Source organism: Passer domesticus, chromosome 5, assembly GCF_036417665.1.
Source record: "Passer domesticus isolate bPasDom1 chromosome 5, bPasDom1.hap1, whole genome shotgun sequence".
NCBI classification, from domain to species: domain Eukaryota; kingdom Metazoa; phylum Chordata; class Aves; order Passeriformes; family Passeridae; genus Passer; species Passer domesticus.
In genome coordinates, this window is record NC_087478.1 from 54,950,820 (window position 1) to 54,977,735 (window position 26,916).

Genomic DNA, 26,916 nt, shown 5'->3' on the forward strand with positions numbered 1-26,916 from the left:
CTTGTTTAAAAAAAGCACATATTGATACTTCATATGCCATGTGTCTACCTGAAGTGAACAAAATCCAAGCAGTCCTAAATTCCATGTTTAAGTTTTCCCACAGTCCTAAATTCACTCCACAGTGCAGTGGTGGAAACAAACAGCTGCAATATAACTTTCTATACTAAAAATGTACATGTTTAACAGCTATCCTTCAGCTATCTAGAAATCTGAGATACCTTTAAAATGTACTTCTTTGATGTAGATTACACAATAGAGAAATATTTGACACACACAGGTGCAACCCTGTGTTGTAATATCCGGAGAGCTTTATCTGAACTCAGGGGGAAAAAAAAGGGAATTTAGGACCTTCTGAAGAAGGACAAGAAACTCGAGAGGACTACAAGGATGTTGTGGGTTATGCAGGGAAAAAAGGAGAAGGGCCAATTCCCAGATAGAGCCTAATCTGCCTACTGAAATAAAAGACAGCAAAAAAATAAATACATCAGCAACAAAAGTATGGCCAAAAAGATGGCCTCCATCTTTTACTGGATACAGGGGAAAACATGATGACAAGGACTGAGGAAAAGGCTGAGGTACTCAATGCTTTCTCTGTCCAACTTTTTAACAGTCAGACTGGTTGTTTTCATTGTATCAAGCCCCTGAACTGGAAGACAAGGACAGGGAGCAGAATGGAGCCCCACAATCCAGGGGGAAAGAGTCAGTGACTGCTACACCACTGAGACATACCCAAGTCTATGGGTCTGGATAGGATCTGAAGAATCGCAAGAACTGAGTGTCATCACATGCAGGACAATCGGGGAATCAGCCCCAGCCAAGGCGGGTTTGGGACTGGCAGCTATTGCTTGATCCACCCAGCTCCTTCTGTGACAGGGTGACTCCCTCAGCGGATGAAGGAAAGGCTGTGGATATGTTTCCCTGGACTTTAGAAAGCCTTTGACACTATCTCACTCACATTCTCCTGGAGTCACCAGCTGCGCATGGCCTGGGTGGGCCCTGCTTCACTGGGTATAAAACTGGGCTGGTGGGGAATGGAGCCACATCCAGGTGGGACCAGCACCACTGGGGTCCCCAGGGCTCAGTCCTGTTTAATGTCCTGTTTAATGTCTTCATTGATGATCTGGACAAAGGGATTAAGGCCACACCCAGTCAGTTCATGGACAGCACCCAGCTGGGTGGGAGTGTGGAGCTGCTGGAGAGCAGGAAGCTCTGCAGAGGGATCTGGACAGGCTGGATCCATGGGCCCAGGCCAGTGGTCTGAGATTCCACAAGGCCAAGGGCCCGCTCCTGCCTTGGGTCACACCAACCCCCTGCAGCTCCAGGCTGGGGCAGAGGGGCTGGAAAGCTGGGAAAGGCCCTGGGGGTGCTGGGGACAGCACTGGACAGGAGCCCAGGGATGCCCAGGGGGCAGGAGGCCAATGGCACCTGAGCTGTGCCAGCCATGGTGTGGCAGCAGGGCCAGGGCAGTGACTGTCCCCTGGGCTGGCACTGCTGGGGCCACACCTCAGATCCTGGGGCAGTTCTGGGTACCTCAGGAATAGAAAGACATTGAGGGGCTGGAGTGTGTCCAGAGAAGGGAATGGAGCTAGGAGAGGGTGTGGAGCACCAGGAGGGGCTGAGGGAGCTGGGGGTCTCAGCCTGGAGAAAAGGAGGCTCAGGGGGGACCTTCTGGCTCTGCACAACTCCTGACAGGAGGGGACAGCTGGGGGTGATTGGGCTCTGCTCCCAGGGAACAAGGGATGGGATGAGAGGAAACAGCCTCAAGCTGTGCCAGGGGAGGGTCAGGTTGGACATCAGGAGGAATTTTGTCATGGAAAAAGTGCTCAGGCATTGGAAGGGGCTGCCCAGGGAGGTGGTTGAGTCACTAGCCCTGGAGGTTCAGAAGATGTGTAGATCTTAGGGACAGGGTTTAGTGTTTGCCCTGGCAGTGCTTGTTTTATGTTTGGACTTGATCTGAGAGGCCTTTCCCAACCTAAACAATTCTATGATTGCTTCCAGTTTTCTCAGCTTTCTTAGTGGCGAAGAAAAAAATCCTCATTTTTATTCATTTTAAACAATGCTAATTTATTAAATGAAATAATTTATGAACAGCAATTCCAAAGGAAGTGTTCTGATGTTAAACCAGTTTTACAAGTGGTAAATTACTTTTCCCCTTAAAATCCAGTCAGGGAAAAGAGAAAGAACTCAGACAGCTTTGTTACAATTAGTTTCTGTGCCAGTGGTATTTCTTCATGTGGAGCCACCATTTCCTTCTTGATGTAGATTGACACCTTTACTGTGTCAAAACCTGGGGAAAATGCACACATACAAGCTATCACTGAGTAGGGAGGCTGATTCTCACCAGGTGTAAATGGCTCGAAAGCTGGTGGAGCACTGCCAAACTACTCCAGCTGAGAATCAGCTCCACATAGACCCACTCCAAACTAGTTGGCTATTTGCGTTTCTCTTGGAATATTGCCAAAGGGCTCATCGCAGTGCCCAACTGTGTTTATATCTTTGAAACATCCTGAAATTGCTGCTGTCTGGGACCACAGCTCAGACAACAGATAGAGCTGGTTCATGGAGAAAAAAGGGAGGACAAAGCAGCAAAACAACAACAAAAAAGGCACTTCAAAATCAGCTCTGTCTCATAAAATTAAACTTTCAAGCAAATGTGAAAAATAAAGAGAAAACTGCTGTGGGGGATAGCAATTTCACTCTTGTGGTTTATGGACTGCAGGAAAGTGAAGTCAATTCCCCATAGTGAGATTACAGGTCTTCTCTTCTACAGGTTTTAAATTAAAAATCAGCTGAATCCAAAGTGAGCTAGTTACTGGATCAGAAGATTAAATTATTTTTGCTAAGTGACTGAACGTGAACTACTTCCTTTTAATAATATAGAACTAATAATTACTGCCCAAGAAAGGACTTTTTCCTACCAAGCTAATTAAACTAAAGCAATGTATTTTTCAACTGCTCTCAAATTTAACTAAAGCGAGGAGCATCGAAAAGCAAGTAAATGCAAATCTCCACTCACATGAAGAAATCCAAAGCCACACAAAGTGTTCAGACATTACAAGAAATAGGATTTGCCGAAAATTGTTATGTTGAAATCAACATAATTTCTGGTCTATATTCAGCATACATGCACGTGTGTGTCCTGCACACTTGTACAGGCACGGTGGAAGACCTCTACTGCAAAGTGGATGCAAAGCACTTTTGGCTTCATTAACTGCTAGAACTCCCCTTGCAAGAGGTCACAGTGAAATGTGTTAAGGAACTGATCCATATCTCTAATACACAACATGCAAGAGGTGTTTAAATTACTGATTTTCCTCTCCTGTGATGCTCTGGGATTGAACTGTTCTAGACTCCTCAGCCCCAGGCAATGCTGAGAAGAAATTTTATTTGAGATAAAACATTTTCTGGAATGTTCATCAACAAGAAAAGAAAAAAAAAAGTGAGATTCTAAACTGCTGTGACCCAGGAATACCTAATAACTAGAATTTAATGCATTGGTTTGACTGTGATGGTATTTGTGGGCTACAATAGGTGTAATTCAGTCTACATTTTCATTTGTTCACATACCTATTGCAGAGTTTATATAGTTGATAACAACTATACTCGTTCAACATGATATAGCAAATTCACTTGGAGTTAAGAAATTTTTATTTTCTTCCATGCACTTTTTTCAGAAATGTTAACAACTCTTGCTAATTTATATGAAAGCATTCATTAAAAGGACCTCTCCTGAATTCAGTATGATTGCTGACACAAGCAATAGCATCTGTATACTTAGAGTCTGCTGAATGGCATTCACATCTCCTGTATTTTCAAGTCATGCAGAAAATGCAATGCTTTCCAACACAAATTTATCACATCAAATGCACCAATTTGAGCTTTTTTTTTTTTTTTTTTAACAAAAGAAAAAATGAGAAAAATGATCCAGTGATCCATTCCTGATACTAAGACAGAATGTTAAATCTCACTTTCTGCTACTGGAAGACCTTTCACACTCCAGAAGTTCAGTATTGTTCAGTTCTCCACACCACCTTCCCTGAACAGCTGAGTTAATAGATCAAAATAATTTTTCAGGAAAAACCATGCTTATGATCTTCCATATGCTGCAGACTAAACTACAAGTGCATTGTGGTTTTAAGTAGTTTTAGAAGCACCACTTCCAAAATGGAAAATGGCTTCTTGTAAGTATGAAAGAGGAAAAAAAACTCCTCCAGCATTCTGTTAGAATACAATTAAACCTGTATCGATGTGCCTGAGACTGACAATATATTTTAACAGGATGATGAAGTTTTCTTTCTCTCTTCTGAACATGTTGCTATTTCTTACACATCTGTCATGTCTTACCTACCTTATACTGAATGCCTGAAATAAAATATCTTCAGCATTCTCACCACACTAAAACAGCCACATCAGGTAGGCTTAGATGCCAAACGTCTCTCAAAAATTTCTGAAATCTGAGATGCCTCATTTCTGAATAGTGAGTAGAGTCTATTATTCGCATTGACTACTTTCATTTTTTTCAAGAAGCACATCAACTCTACCGAAACTACTCACTTCTATTGCCTGCCTCAAAGTCACTAATTAAAACAACTCCAAATAATTCCCAGCTTTAACAATCAGGGAACATCTACCACTTCTAAAACATATTTCTGAGCAGCCAAAACCCAGCAGTCTATAATTCATCCACATCTAGGATTTCTGCATCCATCCAAACAAAACTGTAGCACAGACATGCAAACAAACCACCTGCTCAGAAATCTACTTAATCTGAAGTTTGGAAGACTTTTAGAGGGAATTTTCCTCAGGAAACAGTACAGAAGCAAGTGCACTTCAGTTATTTGTATTTTTATCTTTTGACCAAGTGAGAGTGTGGTATGAAAAGAAAAGGATCAAGTATTTTACTAAGAAAAACATCTAGTATGGTTCGGTCCAGTAATAAAATATTTGATTCCCTATATATTTTTGTTATGTGGAAGATGCTAAATAGGTTTTTTTATTTGAAAGTGGACATAATAACTAAGAATTGGAATGGTCACTTTAAGGCAGAAATTCTTACTCTCTGTGAATTCTGGGAAGTGAAACCCACAGTGAAACACCTTGAGCTGCGGCTGCTGCTCTATATGGAAGCCACACTCCCAGCTTGGGAGGTTTATTATGTTAAATGAAGTCATTATTTTATTTTAATACCATTTCATTTTAATTGATGTTCACCTCAATGACTAAAAACTTGTACAAGCTCCCAGAAAGTAAACACTAGGTGATTCATCACTGGTAAAATGAAAGTGTGTCCCTCTCATGAAATGAATCTATAAATCTTTGCTGATGGGAACTGAGTTCAGTGAGGAATGAAAGAGCTGTTCTTGAAAAGATGGAGGAGGAAGGCACTCAAATGGAGACCTAGGCCTGGAGTCTGCGTGGAACCAAAATAAGGCTGCTTCAGTTTGGCCCTTTGCATGCTCTTTGAAACTGTTTTGATGACACATGGCAGTTATCAGCCTTTCTATGCAAAATGCACGTGCACATGTGCACACACACACAGAAAGAAGAAAGAGAACGTTTGACAAGGAGTCAGATAACAAAGTTACCTACTCTGTGATAAAACACAAATCAGACAAGCAAATAACAACTGAGACAAGAGTTACCTCCCTACAGCTAAGCACTGGATGCACAACTTGAGTAAAGACACTTGGCTGGAATAGTCGAGACAACTGCAGTGCACCAAGAAAGGGACAACAGGTCGGAACCAAATTCCAGCTTTCCAGCCAAAGGCGGATGATGATGCAACCTACATGTTGATGTCCTTTAGATTGGAAGGAATTCATCCATCTTCTCTGACGGAGCCCGAGCTCACAGGATGGGCCTCACCCAGTTAGTTAAACTCAATAAAACAGAATGAAACTGCTCCCCACATACCTTACTTTCTTCCCTCAGTTCCCAACTTTGGAAAAATAATGTGGCACTAGAGCTCTCGGTCCATGTGTAAACATGCCAGGCCAAATCTAATCAACGTTCCATTGGAGGGAAGCTATAAAACCCCTGGAGTCCAGCCCAGGCATCTGTCACTGCAGGACAAATGGTCACAAATGGCATTCTAGGCTTACATTAATATTTGCTCTCACATCTTCCTTGACTGGGAAATTAAGAGTTTCTGGAGTTCAGAAGGCCTTTAACAAAAGAATGAAGGAGAAAATGAGAATACACAGACACTAGGGAAAAAAAAATGTACTTCTGCAAAAAGAAAAAGGAAGTTCTGTTTCACAGGAAGAGATCCCTCCAGAAAATTGAAGCCAAGTAAAAATCCACTCTGGATAATGAGTCTGGAGGCAATCTCATCCAAAAGGGCTTCTTTAAGTTATCCAGACCAATATGTAATTTAGAATAATGAAACTGTCATATGTTTGCAAGATAGTTGTGATTGTCCCTTCCTTTCCCATATAGTGGAAAATGGAAAGAGATAAAATGCTCTCCTGCCACCTTGCATGCCTGTTTGAAAGCAGGAAGACCTAAGTTTTTCCTGCAGTTATATACATCTGCTTACAAATATTATGGAAAGCTAGAAAAATATCTTCTCCTTCTGCTACTTGTGTTTGTTCTGCACTATCAAGTAATATGTGTACTCTCATCCTGTCACTAATGAACAATCATCCACTTAATAAAATGGCCACTTGCCATTTTCCACCAGATCAGAGTATACACACAGAATACCTGTCCTTTAGCAGATACACATCTTTTCTGCAAACCTCCGAGACCTGTTCTCATGTTGATACATAGATGCACATGCACTTTTATAGGCATTTGTTTTTACAGGGCATTTCTGAATAACAACTGTAAAAGGATTAATATACAGTGAACTCGTTCAGCAAGCACAGCAGATCTTGTGCACTGAATGCATTAGGTATTTTTGTGCAAACACAGTGTGTAATTGTGCAATTAAAATCTTTGGCAGTTACAGAAACAAGAATGGATGGTATAGTCTATCTTCAAGCTGTGGCTAGTACTACAAGTCTTACCTGCAACTGGGGGGGTTGATGAACTACAATAGAAGGCTGAAAATCTGTAACCCAAATACTGACTAATAAATTATTAGTATTTTTCCATGAATGATGTCATCATAGAGTTAATACCCTCTCTAATAACACAGAACGCTGTCTGATGACAAAGACCTGTTTCAAATCCAAATTCAAACTACTGCTGTTATCTCAACTTCCTGACTTCTGAACCATCTGTTGTGTTCAGTGTCACAGTATCAGAGTGTGATAACAACAGCAAACTCCCTGTTGCAAGGCCTTTGTTAATACCTGCCCATTTCAGATATCTGCCTCACACACAGTTCTAGCTCCATAGTGGGACTGACAGAATCACAGAAAGATGGCTCAAAAAGGACCTCTGGAGAGTTCCTGTCCAACCTACCACTCACTACCTCTCACCATCACTAGATCTGGTCAGCCATGACTGTCTTGGAAACACCTAAGGGTGTTTTCTCTGCCACCTCTCTGGTGTTCCTGCTTGCTATATTTTTACTTCTATTACGTGGGGGTTTTTTTGTTACTGAAAAATAAATTAAAACCCTCTGGAAAATGGCTTCATCCTTGGGATGTCTTAGCAGTCCCAAGTACTTTATAGGAATTATTACACAGAACTATTTGAGTTATTCTATCTGCCAGGTTGTCTATCTTCATAACAGTTCAGAACAAAAGGGGAGTTTAAAAGTACTTTTCAACTAGAAGCTTTCCATTTTACAGTAAATGTTATTGAGGAACTAAAGTCTTCTCTTTTATGTTCACAGCATCTACAACTGCTGTCTTCACAAGATGGTTTCCAGGTCTGCAAATATGTTCTGGCCATGCCTTGGGTTTTGCTGGGATGAAACCAGAGTGCATTTTCCTGTGACTAGTTTTTTTACAAAAAAAAAAAAAAAATCAGGATGTCCAGCCTTTTTACTGAAGAGGACCCAACACTACCCAGCATCTGTGCTTTACTGAAGGCAGTGAATCAAATGATCCTGGCCCTCTGTCCAGCTCTGTGAGGCACATCTGGAGTGCTGTGTCCAGTCCTGGGCTCCTCAGAACAGCAGGGACATGGAGCTCCTGGAGCGGGGCCAGTGGAGGATGCAGAGATGATTTGGGGCCTGGAGCATCTCTGGCAGGGAAAGGCTGAGGGAGCTGGGGCTGTCCAGCCTCCAGAGGAGCCCCAGCTGAGAGGGGCCCTCAGCCCTGGGTGTCCCTGTCTGCAGGGAGGGCTCCGAGCAGGCCCAGGCTCTTCTCCGGGGGCCCAGCGATGGCTCCAGAGGAACAGGCAGGGACTGATCCCAGGAGGTTCCACCTGGACAGGAGGCAGAACTTCTTCCCTGGGCACTGAGCGAGCCCTGAACAGATTGTCCAGAGAGGGTGTGGAGTCTCCTCACTGGGGATATCCCAGACCCCTCTGGACACCACCCTGTGCCCTGTGCTGTGGGATGGCCCTGCTGGAGCAGGGAGGTGGGACCAGTGACCCACTGTGGTCCTTTCCAGCCTGAGCCATCCTGGGAGTCTGTGAACCGCATTGCATTCATACTGGTGTCCTGCTCATCCAGATCTGGCAGCCACCCCCATATGCACTGTGAGAAGCATCATGCCCCTAGGCCAACCAGTTACCCATTGCACTCAGCATTGCTCTGGACACTTTAAAAATCTTGTTATTCCTGAGTTCTTCATTAAACTTCTAATGTTTTCACACTTCTCCTCCTTAACATCTATCTCTTCCTGATTATCCATGGTCCAAGATTTTGCAAGTACTAATTCCTAAGTAGCTGCTTTTGTGCATTGCAAGTGGCATTTCAAAATGGCTGCTCCCTACTCAATGATAATACTTGTGTAATTAACAATTAAGACAGTTAAATTTTTGTTAGTGAGTAGAGGCTCAATCTGGCACTTGAATTCTTACCCTTGGAGCCCAGGAGAGTTAGAGCATTGGTTTTCTGTCCCATTTCTTCTGTGCAATTAAAAATAACCACTTGGTTTTAGATAATAATAGAGGACAAAATACCAAGTGCTATTAAAAATATTTAACCACACACAAGCGGAACATATTTAAAATACCTCAGAGACTGGCATGTTATACAAACCAATCAAGCTCTTATGGTTTAATTTGCAACTAAAACATTTTAAATAGAAGTATAATCTAATGTGTACAGGTTATATATAAAAATGCAGGTGGCTACAGATAAAAGACACTAAGTTAATGCTACTTGGCTTTTACTCAGACCTTACTCCAGTGTTCTCAAAGTACTTTGCAACTATTGATCAATGTGTTTTATGAATGAGGGATATCGCTATCTTCTAATTATTTCAACTAAAGGTCATGTAAGACAGAAGGTCAGCGCTGCAACTAGAAATGGAAAGTTTAAGTGCATATTTTCAAAATAGAAAAAAGAAAATTATTTTAGGACATTAGACAAGCAACTGCATGAAATTTGACTTTCTTTCGGCGTTCTGAGACCTTAGAGAACTTTAAATTTTGAAGTCTTGACTATGTTCATAAATATTTTCTAGTGGACTAGCTTTTTAATGCTAGGTCAAAAAAAATATTCACCATGTAAAGTTCAGCAAATTTCTGCACCTTTTTAGAGATTATATGACTACGATGTAGAAAGAAAGTGAGATTGATTTCCCAGAGAGGCTATGACAAACCTCTACTTTTAGGGCAAACAAAGTATAGCAACAGAAATGCCAAAGAACAGTGATGCTCACTAGGCACAGGAGTGTACCACAGCCTGAAATCCAGCAGCAACTAGTCAAACCCCCATACAAGGGCTGTTTGTCTTCCCAAGACTGGTGGCCTGGCTGATGGGACTCTGCATCTGCTGTCTTGATAGACTGATGAAGGGCTCTTATTGCTACTGTTGATGTTTCCACTGGACATGTCATCAGTTGGCATGGAAACTTCATTCTGTGTTGCTGAATAGTGAGCAAAAAAACTTAATTTGGCTGGGAGACTTTCATCAAGACTCTCTCCCAGATGGAGAAAGCAAGTATCTTCAGGAGACCTTGCAACACTCAACTTCCTGGACCATGAAGGGGTGGGAGATGATTTAGCAGCATTGTAAAACACGGAGTGTGGAAGTGTAGCTATGACCTGGAGTTGCAGAAAAGATGCAAAGCATTGTTTTTACTTCAAGGGTAGATCATGGCAGATAGCTCAGGCAACTTGTGCAGAGTGACAAGATTTCTGCACAAAGGGAATGTGGTAGAGCTGATTTTACAGAAACATTATTTATGGGTTAGTGGGTGGACAAAGGGTTTTCTCAACAGATTTTTGCAGATCTAATCACACACAGAAAGTTCAAGTGGTTCCCTTTAGCCTCTACATAGTGCTACTTTATAGATAGTGTTTTGCTTTAATTTAATTTCTCTAGACTTCCATGCAACTTTTGGTACTTCACTGCCTGGAAAATTATTACTGACACTGGAAATATGGTGCCTGGTTACCAACACTAAAATGAAGATATGAGGTTGCCAGACATATTGTAAACAGAGCATAATTACAGTATTTACAGATGTACATCAAAATGGGAAAACATTCCAAGTGGCATTTCTCGGAAGTTAATACTGGGACTGATACCACCTAACATCTTCCCAAATAATTTGGAAAATGAAGCAAACTGCACACTGACTGCATACATGGTACACATAAGAGGAAGATCTACTACAACACAGCAGGTTGGTAAGTTGAAAAAAAAAAAACAGAAAGATCTGGAAGCCTGAGAGGGAGAAAGAGAAGGGTGCATTTAAGAGGGAAACTAATCTAGACAAATGTAGAATAATAAGCTTAGACAAAATTAACACCCATCTCAAGTAACCAAATGAGAAAAAGCCAATTTTCATAAAAAAAAAAAAATCCATGAGATTTCACAGTTTATTCACACTGAAAATTCACATCAGGGTATATGCATCAGGTTTGACAACTTGTTTGCTACATTTCAGCCTGATGTGATGTTAAAAGGAAGAATAATATATTCCCTTAAAATCCTGCCTTTTAAAATACATTTTTACTTATTTTAAACATATACCAAATGCTCACAAAAGACCCAATTTACAGGCCCATCAGCAGAAATAATAAGCAGAAATGGGACATTAGTAAGAGACACAGGAGAAGCACATACAAGGAAGTCAGGGACCAAAGTCCATCTGCCTTCTATACTGTCAAAGGTTCTAAGTGATCACTATGCAGTAGAGCAAAATCCATGAAATATTAAGCTGCCACTGAGTTGTTGACTTTAGAAGCTCAGCTAGACCTTAAGGAAAGCTATTACTTTATAAAAAGAAAGCAAGATTCTGAGGGATATGCAATAAAAGAACTTCAGAGCTGCTGAAATAAGCTTGTTGAGTTAAGTGACTACTGTACACACTAATGAACCTCCAATATTTTCTGTAGGATGGAAATTGTCAAAAGACTGTACCCTTGCAATAAAATAAACTTGTAATTAAATAAATTCACCAAGGATAGAAAACATATTTTATGACACAAAAGCCCCCTGCATGGACTGTTAAACAACTACTCCTGGCTGAGAGTTTGAAAAGCACACCATCTTTTTAACCCATCATTATATGGTTAACCATACCCACAGTACAGTACATTGTTTTGTCACAGGAATGATTCATTACAAGAAAATATAGAAACTTTATCAAAGTGAGTGTTACTTTTCTTCCTAACACAGCAAACCAAATACAGCTGATGCAGACAAAATGGCTGATGTGATAGCAATCAACAATATTTTTTTAATGTATGCTTAAAAACCTGCTTACCAAGGGGAGCCATATATTCTGAATCCCCTCACCGTCACTTCAGAGTCTTGGAGATAGATGCAGTTTGTTAGAAGAGACTGTACATTTTCATAGCTCTCTGGCTTCAGCTTAGAAACAGAGGGGAAATAGTAAAAGTCCTGCTTGATTAAGTCAGCCATGAATTCCTGGTCAAAGGTCAATTCATGATTTCCTGCTATCACAATCTTGTATTCATAGGGCAGGCTACCTAGAACAGTGAAAAACAAACAAATTACTTGTTTTATAAAAAATCTGATAAAAGCAAACAGATAGACAAAGTGTTATCAGTTCCTGTAATATGCTCACATATTTGAAACAATCGAGCCTACCCCTACTACTTGGTATTGTAATTCCTGCTGATTTCAGGTAAGTGACATTACTGTCTTTTTCATGGCACACTATGATTTAGCATGCTTAGCATTAATGTGTTGAAATTACTTTCAACTCATCAACCTTAAAAACCAGTCTGCAGACTTCTGCTCTACTATTTACTTCTAGTTAATTGCCATTTGTGCTGCAAGTATCATTTACTGTGACAGTGATGATAACTCTTTGACAGAAATTAGGGTTCAAAGAAGATCAGCCATAATGCTTCATAAAATCATGTCAGCTCTTTTCTCCCAGAGCTGAGGTCTTTGTCAGCCTGTACTGACACTCAGAACTTGGGTCAGCCAGAGGGGTCTTTGCCCTGACATTAATATCAAGCCTTCAAGCAAGGCATGGATTCAGTTTTCCTGTCAAAAATCCACATCCCACAGTGAAATCTCACTCTTTGCCTCTATCCCATGTTTTTTTTTCCTGCTCCATTTTCTCAGTGACTCCCTTAGCTCCATGGACTATAATTTAAAGTGACTCACGTTCAAGAATATTTTACAACCCGTATTTAGTGAAAAACCTTAGAACAACCTTCTGATGAAGGCAAGAATATATATGCCCACACATGTGGGCTCTTCCTGAGTGCAGCACTGAAACAGAAACTTTTCACCTGACTCCGCATTTGGTTATTCACTGGATTCTGCCCCTGAGAGCTGGCATTGCCTATCTCAAACAGCTCAGCACAATCCTCCTAAGCAGATCTGGGAGGAAACAAAGACAGAAACTATGCAAAGCTGCATTCATTAGCTTTGTTTCTGCACTGTTAATTTGTATCAGGATCGAGACAGTTAGAAGAGGAGACTGGGACCAGAAACAAATATTTTATTGAAAATTAAACCCTCCATGTATAACAGCAATTTTTTTGGGTTTTAATTTTAGAAATGCATTGTTGATAACACAAAAATCCTTAGCAATGGCCCAAGCTTAACCTGGAGGCAGGCTATTTAGAGAACACAAAAAAATAGTTAGTATGCAATGGCAAAAGTTGGCATGAGTAGGACTTCAGAATAAAATGCAACAGTGTGATTCAGAGCTATGGAAACAGAAGACAGAACAGTGCTAGCCTAAGGGAGGTGACACAGAGCTGAACTTTGCCAGAAGAAGACGTGGATGATTCTGAAGTATAAGTTTCAGACACTTGGAACACCTGCATTAGAAAAGCTGATAGTAGAGGTTCCAGTCTTTCCTATGGACCAAATATATATGTGTCTTTAGAATATTTAACAAAAATTATTTTCAGATATTTATAATTACATGTTAAATGTTCAAGATTCAATAATTTACCTGAAAGACTTCTCTGTTTTGCTTCTGAAACACTTGGCATTTAGTAGATGTGTACTCCACCTGTACAAGCTTTCCAGGTGTGTGCACACATACACACACAAGTTAAAAATGTTATTTTCATGCTGCAACATGTATGGGCATCTTCAGGCCTTAAAGGAATAAAGAAATCCTATATCCCACAATGTTGTTACCAGCTCCATTTCTGTTCTGTTTGGTAAATCTTTTCCAGCTCATCTGATCCATCCATCTACCAGCCAAGAACCTGTATGAGCTGGTTATAGTTGTTGCTTCCACTAATGTATTTATGTCATGTTGCTGTCTGTGGGTGTTACTTAGGCAAATTAGCAAATTACTCTAAATGTACAGTTTCATTTATTATAGTGGCGGCCAGAGGCACTGCTGTAGTTACAGGTCTGTCAACTTTTCAATTAAAAACTGTGTTTTTGATGAGTATGCATCTCAGTTATTTGTTTTATTCTTTTATTCCACACCAGGCTTTGGTAAAATTACTTCCTTTTCTTTGTCTCCCTAACTACACTTTTTACCCTTTATATATATATATTTTTTGTTGTTGTTTGTTTGTTTGTTTGTTTTACTAACAGGGTATTTTCTGCTGCTTATTCATAGATTTAGCAATATTTGTTCAAACTTTGTTCCTTGGAAGACTTTAGAATGTGCTTTGCTTTTTACTCCAAGTGTTCTTGAATTACAAAGTCAGACTTAGGTACAAATCTTTGAAATCTTGTTCCTGCCTAGGCACTGCTGTTGTGAAGTTATGTGTAAGGAATAGAGTTCTGCACAATTTGTAGCCCTGGTTTCCTTGGCTAGGAGCAGGACATCCCCAAGAGCACATAATCTTAGAGCTGTTGTATGGCTGTGTTCCTGTGTACAGCCCTAGAACAAACACTTCTCCATTTTCTATCTCAACAGCTCTTGATCGCAGATAATTCAACCAGTTCCAGGTTCATCAGTTATTCCCACACCTTCACCCAGGATGGAGTAACTTCACTCAGACTCTGCAGGGAGTCATTGTGGCCATGGCACCCTGGCTGTGTTAATCACTGGCAAAACCAGCTGAACAAAGGAAGTGATCTTGTAGCGCTTGTGAGACCTCCTTTGGAGTGTGGGGTCCCATCCTGGGCTCTTCAGTGACAGGAAAACTACTGAGAAACTGAGGCAAGCCCATCAGAGAACTGCCAAGGTGGTTGGGATGAGGGGAGTGACTGAGATCTGAGGCTGTTCAGACCCAGAGACGATGCAGGGCAGACCCTGCTGCTGGTTTGCAACCACCTGAGCCCAGGAAAACACAAGAGCAAGTCCTTCTCAGAGGTGCATAACAAGGAGCAACAGGCACAAGTGAGAACATGCTACAAGGAAAGCATTTTACCATGAGGATGGTAAAAAAGTGAAATAGGTGCCCTGAGCAGCTGGGAAATCTCCTCCCTCAAAGGCACTCAAAGTTTCTGGTTTCTAACCAAGGTTCTGGCCTCTAACCACACCTGCTTTGAGGAGGTTGGACTCAATGTCCTCCAGAGGTCCCTTCCATCCTCCCTGATTTTCTAGATTCCTGTCAATCCACACTGGAAAACAAACCAGAATTTTAAAGAGCCTGCAATGCTAAAACAAATCCAAACCTCATTTTGTGCTGTGATTGTAATGGAACAAATCTATGGCAGAGAGGCAATTTAACAAGACTAGAGAGTATGTTCCATTAACTCTGGTGTAAGTTTCTCATACTATCCACCTAGCAGATGAGTAGGACTAAATCCCCAACTGATAACCAATTAACATTTGATTCTAGCATATGGCTTTGCTGGTGGGCAGGTAGCAAACTCAGTATTAATACAGAAGCTCTGTGTATACAATGATATTAAAGAAAAATTATGGCTGTCACAGGAATTCTGCACACATATATCCAGGACAAAATTAATTCCCCAGAAAAAAATAAGGCAGGAAGCATGTAAGAAACAGATCTGCCCTTCAGGAGTGCCAAGAAATACATGCAAGAACATATGCTATGGGAGTCAAAAATGTAATTTCAAACAAAGAAAAAAAGAAGAAAAGGTATGAATTTGGGGGAAGTTACATTTTTTTGTCTGATCTCTTCTTTTGACCAGCCAAAACAAGGCAAGTGTTTTTGTCCAAAGTCCAGAGATCCTTTTGTTCTTGGTACCTGAGAAGATTCTGCTAAAATATGCATCTAATCTGGACATAAACTGCAACTAGAATCAGTTGCAAAAAATTTACCTAAATGTTTTTCTCTATTAAAATACCACTTGGATGGAATGGGTTATATTTGGAAATTTACACAGTCTTTCTGACATTACCAAGGGGAAAAAAAAAAAAAAGCAGCAAAATGTCTATTCAAAATATTTCAGGGCGAATAAAAATTTCATTTCTAGGCAAAATTTCTTTTTTTTTTTCCGGAAAGTAAGCATTGGGGTTTTTTCCTCTCATAATGTTTAATTTGCAAGAAACAAAAATTATTTTCCTCCATAATCAACCTCTATCCACTTCATCTGATTTGGATTTGGAATGCAACATTTACAAATCAAAATCCTATCAGAAGCACACTGGCTCAGATTCAACCCTGGGCTTCTGAGCTTTCTCTTCCAGGCCCAATTCAACTTTTGCCTTCTGCCAATTTGGAATGGGGCTCCAAGCCACCACCCACCCTGTCAGTCTCTGTCATAATGTGGGGTAAGAGATTTCTCCCATCCTTTTCCTTCTTCTCGGCTACATGCCTCTTTATCTCTCCTGTCTTATTTTCCCCTTTCTATTTTCTAACCTCCCCGTATATGCAATAACATTCTGGAGACACATTAATTTACCCTTAACTTAGCAGTTTTAGCAAAAGATATCTTTTTTCTTAGGGAAAACACAGAACTTGCAGAAGTACAATGCTTTAGACTTCTGTCTGCTTGTCATTCCATATCTGTCTGAAACTGCCCCGCAGATTGAAAAGCCATTTACTATATAAAGACCTGAAAGGTAACTCTGTTTCCCTGAATTTCCTGAAAGTGTCTAAGGTAAACAATTCCCAAACTGAAGGAGGGGTTTCAAAGGAATGAGGCAACTTGGAACCTACAGGAGATCTATGAGACAAGATCCAAGAAGTCAGGCAACAGTGTCTCTGCTCCCAGAACAACTCATCACACAAAAAAGTCAGCCCGAAATTTCCTCCACTGACATAATCTCTTATCATTTGAGATTATTTTACTATCAACAGGCTCACGTTATCATATTTAACTTATATATAGCCAGATGTGTTATCATCTTATAGACTTCTTCCCTTAATCTGTGGAGTTTTTGGCAGTTTACAGCAAAGCTTCCTCAGAAAGTTTCTTAGCCTTCATTTGTTCAGGATAAGAATATGACAGCAGTTCTGGTAATATAGTATGTATAGGAACATATATATTTCTTTAGCTAGGAACATCTTCGTTTATTCGTTTCATTACTGCAGATTACTAATTAAGAAAATCAACCAAACATCTAATTTTTGCATGTTTATGCACCAATTACAGAATTATTGCATCAATTTTTAACTTCCAAACTCCAGTAGCTTCTTTTTATGGTGAACATAATTTTTACAAAATAACTTGAAGTGCTGGGGAACCATTACTTGGACTACAGGCTGCATAATGCAGCCTGCTGTGCAACACTGTCTGCTAGCTATTTCTCTGCAGCTGAGCTTGTTCAAAGTGGAATTCTGTATGCTTAAGGGTTCATCCTGTTCTATAAGTAACCAGTAAACCAGATTAACACTGCAAATAATCCAAGAGCAAACTCATGGTGTCCATACTCCTGGTGTCCATACTCCAGGTGTCCTCAAAAGGGGAGCCTCAAGTGAGGTATCTTTATCAACTTTGGACCTCCTCTGAAGCTCGCAGTTGTTATCAGCTCCCAACTTTGCCAAGCTAAATGCAAACCTGGACAGGCAGATGTGTTTTGCTTCTTTCCTCGTACTTTGTACTGAGCAGAATTTTTAGTATTCATTAAAAGAAGTGACAATCATGTAAATGCTTCTTCCCTCTCATTTCAACCTTTTAGAATACAGCAGTGAGTGATACAGTGGAAAGACTGCATAACTGTCTCAGATTGCTTTTTAGCATCTTTTTGACAGTTCTGTGTTTAAACTCTGGGGCTGATGTCTGGGAAATTCACATTAACATACTTTTTGTATGGTGTGTAATCTGGAATAATACTGTAAATGAACACTCCCTCTGAAGTCATCTGTAACCTTCCAGCTCTATCCATTCTTGCATTGAAAAAGCCAGTAATTATACCAAACACTAAAACAGCAAACACGTAAAACACTGATCACGTTGATAAAACAGGATTCCTTAAAAATAGATGAAGGCAAATCAAACTAAAAAACCAGCTGATTATAATCCAGCTTAAGGTCTTTGATATACTGTGCATTATACCAACCCACACACATATAATTGGTTAAAATTACTTCTAAAGGAAAAGTGGTTTCCTTTTAGCCCGGTTTATTTAATTACCCTGCAATTATGCTGAACCAGCCCAATGCATAACTAGGCCATTAGAGTAGCTGCACTGAATCAAGACAAAAGGTTACGTGGATCTGCACCTTCTGTTCACCCGTGATCTGTAAGAGATGCATAACTGCAATGTCTGCCTGGACTGAACCTTTCTTTGATGTGTCCCCTCAGCTTATGGCACTTGATGGCTTCAAAGCCACCAACTATGTAAGTCACAGTCCATTTTCATAAGTTTGTTTGGGGTTTTTTTTGCTTCCTAGGATAGCTATAGTCTTAAATTTTCTGAGGAGATATAATTCGTACCACATCTTTTCTGCCCCCTGAAATATTCTAATTTTGGTTACAACTTGTATCTGGGGACCATGAAAAGGAAGGAGCTGGGAAAACTGAGTTGAAAAGTAACAATTAAAAAACATTTTACACTTCCTACATGGATCTCTGTGCACACTGATCAGATTCCTATTCAGATATTCAGATCCCACGGAGGTGCTTTCAGCATCTCCCACTTGTCACCTTCTGAAAGGGAAGACTACAAAGAACTGTGTGTCATGTCAGTGTACGAGGTGTACAGCACTAATAACCATGTTTAATGTTTGTGTACAGTGCTGCCCAATAGATGTTCAAAATGCTGTGCTGAGAATAATTAATCTTCCAACACATTCATGTGGTAGGTGGATCAAGCATCATTTTCACAATTTCACAAGGGGGAACAATAAAGAGGCTGTCAAATCTGAAGATGACTAACTAGAATTTGGTTGCCTGTCTTCCTCAGGCTCTTTCAAATATCTCTGCCAGAGGCAATGACAGTTCACAGACTTGCATACCAGATCTTTCCAGTTCTGTGGTTGCTCTCTTCACTTCTGGGCCACACTGCCTTCCTAAAGATACCCGTCTGCTAGTCTGTGATAAGACTGAATATGTTTATTTGCTTGTTCATTTGAAGGGTCAGGGATCTCAGTATTTATGAAACCTCAGACTCTGAGTTTGGCTACTTTGCAATGCATTAGTGGAAAGAGGCAAGCTCAGTATTAGTACAAAGTTCAAGAAATCCCCCAGAAGCTCATGGATTTGGAATGAGAAAATGAAGGAACAATACTTTAGCAACCATCACCTCTACAGCTTCTCACCACTGGCACAGGAGGTGTACGTGGAAAATAGTTGCTTTGGATCATCTTCCCAATATAGGGATGCAACTTAAATATTCCTCATAGAAGCCAGTTTAATATTCTGAAGTTCCTAGGACATCCTAACTCCCCAGAACTGGAGAAATACTGGGAGAGTGTGTTGCAGTGCAATTTTCTGCATCTGAGCCTTGGATGTATAAATGCATCGAGGCACCATACATTTAAGAAGTGCAGTAAAAACCAACACTTTCTTTTAGTATGCCCAGTCTTTTAAAATTGACATCTGTTCTGAATTCGCACTCAGCTCAATGTTTTTCACTGCATTTCCAAAGCCATTCTTTTATAAATAGATGATTAATGCTTAAATATTCTTTCAAGGGGTTTCTACATTAACATAAAAATAGTGTAATTACTGATGGTCAAAATGGCATGACTACAATATATAAATTCTAACTCCTTTTGCTGCTCTGAAGCTGATTTTTTTCATCTTCAACATGATTTTAATCTGGTTTAAATGTGAGCATTACTGAACTTAAAAATATACCTGTTAAGAGAGGAAGAAAAATAATTACTATCATTTTGCAAAGCTGAGCAGTAAAGCAAAAGTAAAGCTAAACATAGTGACCACAATTTTTTCTGAAAATCTTTTTTCAAGAACTTTAAAAAATAAAGATGATATTTATTAACAAATCTCTGATTTTGTCTAGAGAATCTAATACTACAAGTTTAGATCAAATACAATCTAATTCTAGAAACAAGTAATATTCTAGTAATGCTAGTTACTACAGTTGGTAGACATCTTCACTCTAAAATATTTTCTAGTTTGAAATAAAAATCTTATCCTTTTTGCTGAATTTGCCTAGGTCAACTTCTGAAGTGCATGTCAAATAATGTATTCCTTTTTTTGGTCTGTGTTTGTATGTGTATAACATGCATGTAATAATATTTTCAGGAAAATATTCTGAAGAGCTAATTATTGTTTTCCATTACAACTCCAAGCCCCTTTCTATTTTTTTATTTCCAATTTACCTTCAACTTGAATCTCAAATAGAGAGTCTGTCTAAGAAATTGGAAAATCTCAAGCAAACACACTGAAACAATATATATTACACAATGTGTTAGTTTAAGTAATCTTCCCAGTCCATGCACAGAAGAGAATTCTCAGAAAAAAGATGGAAGTATGTGTTGCAGCTTATACCACAGATCAGCTATTTAGTTAGATTTCCAGGAAAGTAACCCACAAGCTCAAAGTGACAGCAGGTTCTGGAGCATACACAATTTGGAAATGATATTACAGGCTTGAGCAAAGGGAATTACATGAGCAACTGAGCCAAGCAAGCAATTTCCAGTGCCAACAATATGGGAGATAAAAAAAGGAGCTGGTTTTGGAGTCAGTATTTGATGAGCATACTAAGGCAGGACATACGTCTTTGTCATATAACACATTTGATTGATATGCAGGTGGGGAAGAAGGGAATAAATTTAAAAAAAAAAAACCCAAAATAATGAAAAAGCTGCAGATTATTTTTATCTGTTTGAAGTGTTATCATTAAAATCTCCGGAACATGCTGGAAAATTAGTACACATTTGAAATCATACCATGCATTCTTATAAATAATCAGAAAGTTTCCCTGGATTCTTGGCCTTCTGTTAATTCCTACCATAAAACGTACCTTGTACTTCATCTTCTTCTGATTCTCCAAAACTGAATTTTTAAATTTGGAGTAAAAATACAGTAAGAGAACAAACTAGATAAAAAAAGGAAAAAGTTGAGATATGATAACCCGAGAAGGGTCAGTTCAGAAAAAAAAGAAGGTAGGGCAAAGAGCAGGTTGGCACTGTTTGTATGCTTTGTAAACTGACTATTCATCCCCTATTCCCTTAATTTTCTAAGTTACCCTGAAAAACATCAGAAAAATAGAAATGTCACTTGCAAAAGTACATCATGATTTTTCATGACTGGACAGATGACACTAAGCATAAATTTATGCAGAATAATTTAAAAAATTTGGAATAAAATACACAAACTATAGATGCAGTGATGGGTTCTGAGCTAGGTAGTACCATTCAGGAAAGACTTTATTAGGAAATTTTATGACAATGCCATCTCATTGTTCTGTTAAAAACAGAATAATCCACAAGACCAGAAAGGAAAAGAGAACTAAGAAATTTCACGGTGCCAGGGAATAAACCTGTAGTGTTCTCAGAACATGTACAGTTCTGGTCTCACTCTTTTTAAAAAGATGTGGACAAAAAGGTACAAAGAGTGACACAGATGATCAAAGGCATTTAAGGACTTCTGAACAATCTTCAGCCTGAAAAATATCTTAAGGGTAGATATGGGAAGAGCCTAAAATTTCTTAAGCAGAATAAAGAATGATAAATTTTTCACTTGTCTCTTCCAGTATTAGGAAGTACCAAATGAAACTAATAATAAGAATAAGCACAGTTCATCTCACCATCCCTGTCATATTCTGGAACTGCTGCAAAACTGTGTCTGTGCTCAAACTTTGCACAGACCCAAAACACAATTAAAAAACTCAAGAGAAGAAAAATCTATATATTAAATTAAAAGTAATGCTGGACTGCCTACCAGAGAAGGCTGAGAAAATAAGTCTCTTCCACAGACTTAGACACTTACGGAAACCTCAACTCTCTCCCTGAGAAAGGGCTTAGAGAAAAAGACACATGACAGAAAGCAATTAATCACCAGAAAGAACAAACTGAAATGAAGTAGAGGGCTTAAGGGGTCAAAGTATAAAACTTGGTGACTAAAGGGCTGCCAAAACAGAGCACCTGGGTACCAGCCCCAGCCAGGGCACTTTTACCCGAGCTGGTAGCGGCCTTCCTGGGAACCAGGGACAGTCAGAAAAAGAGAACAGATTTTAGGGGATGACTCATCCAGCCAATGTGCCTCTATTAGCACAACACTTGAGCATGTGCTTGATAGAACCATAAGGCCCATGGAAGTTAATGATGGTAATGTAAAATAAATTTTCCATCAGACAGGCACAGGAGGTTTGTGTAAAGCGAAAAGATAAAATGTGAACTTGCTGAAGGGCAAGTTCATCTGGAAAGATGAAACAGAGAGACCAGAGTGGCAAAGACCCAAGAAGGTATGGCAGAACTGAAAACTGAAAGGCGGGAATCAATGCTGCACATAGAGACTTGGAGCAAAAGCAGGAAGAAGGTTTTATCTCATGCTTGAAGGGGAATCTGAGATCAAAGGAAGTTGTACCAAACCTAGTGTTTATTGCAAGGCAACAGTCATAATCTAAGGACAGCAGAAGACATGGATTAGACAAAAAAGTGGGAAAGCACGCCCTGTAAATGAAGGAATAAACAGGGAAATCTGGCAGCAGCACGGAAGAATGCCAGTGGAGGAAAAGTTGGTGCCAGAGTCTGTCAGTTACTTTCTCAAGAAACCAGTAAAATATTAAGGAAGAAGAAGGTTGGATTGGCTGTGGAGCTGCAAAATTACGGAAGGTACTGGAAGCAGCTATCTAGAAAAATCGAAGCTGTTGGAGACTAACGCCTTCACAAAAAAATCGACAACGAGCAAAAACTTCAGAAATTCCTTCTCAGTGGGGATGCTTTTAACCATTCTGCCATTTGCTACAAATTTTGTGAACACTCAATATATTCAAGAGTTGATAAACTGGTAATTTAAAACAACCAAACAAAAACTTTATTAAAAATTTAAATATTTTAAATTTTAAATTGCCAAGAAACTAAACAAAAACCTTTTAACTTGCTAACTTCCTGTATCTCAAATCTTTTGCTCTTGCAAAAATATAACTCAAACCACCAAGATCACCTTTTCCCAAGCGCACACTACCATGAAATTGGAAGAATGCCTGAAAAGTCAGAAAATTAAGCTTTTTTTTTTAATATAAAAATGATGAAGAGAACATCACAGAAATGCCTTGGGAAATCTCCATACCATTCTGAGAGGATTTAAGCTTACAGACATCTTCAGAACACCATACAGCTGTGACCAGCAGCGAGGCAGATGGAGAACTGGAGACAAAAACTGTGCAGCAAGCAATGAGCACAGCCCCATCCTTGCTCCCCAGCAATATCCCAAAGCACTTCTCTTCCCACATCAGCAGATAAATAAAATCAGGATTATTTAGAAGGGGTAACCATATGGTTTGAATAATTTGTAAATGCTATTTTCAGTACATTACTATAATACATGGTAGAGACCTACAAAATAGGGTCAAAAATTGCTGTTTTATAACAAACCCATTCCATTTGGGTGCAGAGACAGAGTTGATGGCTCTGTATCAATTATTCCACATGCTGTTCCTACCTTCATAGTCACAGAAAAAAACAATTGTTCCATGTGTGGCATATTATTGGGTTCCTGAGCTCAAACAAATATTTATCAGCCTTGCTGATAATTATTTGCTAGTAAATATTTGTTTAAATTGTGAAGTCCTGACTTTCCTTTTTAAATTCCATTTCAGCCTACATGCATCTGTCTGCTTTGTGCCTTCCTAATGTGGATTGCTTCAATATGTAGCAAAAAAAAAAAAAAAGAAAAAAGAAAAAGGGAAAAAAAGCAAAAATATCAACTACAAGAAACAAAATCAACACAAAAACTTGAAATCCCTTACCCTTAGACTGGGTCCTTTCTCTCTCCAACTCTTCCATTCCCTCTCACCTTTTTTAATTAATGAAGTCTCAAAATCCAGAAGCCACTTTTATTCTAAATTAAGGTATCTGCAATGCTACAGGAACAGCACTGATGATGGGTTTTGTCTGGATACAGTGCATGCTTTCCAATTTTAATTTTTTTTTTAGCATATCCAAAGCATTGCAGAAGCACGTGTAAATCATCACTTTCTTGCCCAGTGGAACAGAATTTCAGTTAGCAATGCCAAAAGTTGCCTACAGAAGGCATCTACATCTGGTCTGCTACATCCAAGGCAGCAACCACAGGCACACAGGGTTTGCTTTGTTCAGAATTCATCTCTGTGGCACAGCTGAGCCTCAGATATAAAAAAAAACCTCCAAACCTATGAGCCCTCTGGGGTTAAACAGAAAAATGTTTTCAGTCACAACAACTTTTTAGGGGAGGCAGCAAAGCTATAAGAATGTATGTAAGAGGTTTTATGTAAATCATTAAAGGCCTCCTGACTTCAATTGTTGCTAACACCAAGAAGTTGCTTAATGTACACTTGAGAGTGTGAAGTCAGAACAGATGAATAGTCTCACAAATCCTATTTGCTCAGTTGGAAAAATGCAAAAATATTTGTCGAATCTAAGGGAAAAAAAATCTGATTCCTGCTCACTGCCATTCAAATTTAAGTCAAATTAATATTCATGACTTCTGAGTGCGTGATGGTTTTTAACTGGGAGGCAGAAAGGGCAGATACAATCAGTAAACAAATTTACTGTCGAATCCACACAGAATTCAGTACCTACCTAGCCACTCGTTGAATTTTTTTACTTCACTAGGAAGTCCCAGCTCAGTAAAATCACCAGCATGTATTAACACATCTCCATATGGCATTTGGATGGGATCAGTTCTTGAGTGAGTATCAGAAATACAGACAAATCGTGTATATCCTGGAGGCTTCGGAGCGTCATGGGGCACTGGATCAACCCTGTAGGAAATGCATCATAACAAGGTTATAAAGTATTTACGTACTCCTTAGTGTCTGCTTTGCAATTCTGACACTACTTTTTTACCTTTACAAAAGAGTACACAGACTTCTAAATCTGCCTGATGGAAGGATTTATTAAAACAAACCTAACACTAATGGGAGGTGTAAAAATTCTTGATGTTCACATCACAACATTTGCAGTATTTGTTGGGTAGATAGATTAATTTAAAGAAATTAAGGAAAAGAGACTGGACTATGGCAGTAACTCTGACACAAATACTTACAAATAAATCAAAGGTATTGCTATTTTCAAAGGAAAAGTACTATCCCATTTCAGTGTTCAAACATGATTACACTGTACACAAGGAAAATATTTATTTTAGATACATAAATACATTTAGATTTTTTTTTCCTAATTATAACTTCTTTTCTGCAAGTTACTCAATTTAAGCAAATTTCATTAACACATTTTGGAGATATGTTTCAGTGCGTTAATGCAGAGCAACATAAAAACTCTCCTAACAGCTGTAAATGTACATTAAAGCCTGACTATTGTCAGGACAAAGTGACGACTTTCTGGGCTTAATTACACTAAATGAAATCAGATGCTGTGAGGGGTGAGGCTGCATTGTTCAGAACCCAATCTCTACATTCAAAACTGAAGAAACTAAAAGATCTGACCCAGTTTGATGAAACTCACTTATATTTTACAAGAGGAAATCAGATAATACCCCTCTGCCATAGAAGGAATACTTGTTTTCAAATCAATCTTTTTAACCTCAATCCATATTTTGTTCGAATACATAGAAGCAAATCTATCCCTATGCAGCTATACTGTATATGGAGCTATACTCCAGTTAGGGAATTCTGGTGGAAAAAAATCAAAAAGCAGGAGATGCAAGAGTTATATTAATGTCACTAGAAACCAGAGAGATATACAGAATTGTTATGAACTATTTTACCTTTACAACATTTCTTCTGAAAGGGCAAATAAAATTAGTTTTGCTCACTGTTGCAGTATACAGTACATATTTCTATCTCTTGCTGGTTGTGCCTTGATTCAGGAGCTTACTTTTACATAAACAAAGGGGAAAAAATAATAGAGATCTTTGCATTTAATAACACTACTTCTGTTTACTAGGTAAATTTTCAAAAAGCATTTTATTGCTTAAAAGGTGTAAGATAATAATATTTAATCACTGAACCTTTTCTCTGTGTCAAAAAATTCTATGAAATTCATAGGCAGATAAACTGAGGTGGTTTTGACAACTTCACAGGATTAGTGAGAGGGTGAGTGAGGAACAAATCTAAAACACTGAAATCTTTTTAAATACAGAAAAAGGTCTTAGCATTTTCTACAATGTAACTACAAAACCAGAGTATGAACCAATTATTTTGTACCCATCTTTGCCACATAGGAAGAAGAAATATTGGTGTTTTTGCAGCAAAACTGGAGGAGCAGCCTTTTCATACAAACACCTCAGGGTTGTCTTTCTGAAGTTCCAGGTTTTGAGGAGAAAGTAGCTAAATATGAGCTGAGGGGTAAAGCCAGCTGTGATTAAATCCTACCCAATGCCAGGGGCATATGTAAGCAGCGATGTAGTAGGAACTCCAAAATTTGGGTGGCAAAAAGTGCAGTGCTTGGACTCCAAGCAGCTGGAAACACCCTGCGTAGGGTAGGAGGGGAAGGGCAACTCTTTTCCGAGTTGAGATGTTAAAAATGCCTCCATTTTGGAGGAGGAGAAAGCTACACAGGGCAAGCTCCAGGGGAGACAGCAGGAGCGCAGAGTAATGTGGGTGGTGAATGGTGGGGCTCAGACTGGGAGGTGAGGATTTGCCCTCAGATGGGAGCTTTGTGAAGGATGATGCAGTCAGTTCACAAAATGAACCAAGATGGTTGGATAAAAATGATGAGGGACTGATCTTGGCTATCACTGTAGCTGTTCAAGCTAAAAGGATTAAACATCAATCCAGTAAATTGAATTATTGCTCTCCCTGCCCAACACTTCCCAAAGTGAGTTACAGATGGCATTACTGAGCCAGCTTTAAATCATGAATACTGCATTGGCAAACATAAGGATATGGACTGGTCTAAAACACCACTCTTTGACTTTTCATGGTAGGGTAGCCTTAAAGCAGGTACAGCTTCTCCTTCAGAAATCTTTTAAATCTCAGCACAGCAGTGAGCTGGGTGTTAGGGAGCAGTATATGT

General features: G+C 39.3%; 1 protein-coding gene across 6 annotated transcripts in view; it reads right to left on the bottom strand.

Moving 5' to 3' along the window:
• MPPED1 (metallophosphoesterase domain containing 1) overlaps positions 1 to 26,916 on the bottom strand; it is a 62,552-nt gene that overhangs the window by 19,409 nt on the left and 16,227 nt on the right. For all 6 annotated transcript variants that reach the window (XM_064420585.1, XM_064420582.1, XM_064420584.1 and 3 more), the window contains 2 exons: positions 24,519 to 24,704; positions 11,784 to 12,005 (listed from right to left, as the gene is read on the bottom strand). In XM_064420585.1, the coding sequence (XP_064276655.1) occupies positions 11,784 to 12,005; positions 24,519 to 24,704 (408 nt within the window). The remainder of the gene's footprint in view (positions 1 to 11,783; positions 12,006 to 24,518; positions 24,705 to 26,916) is intronic.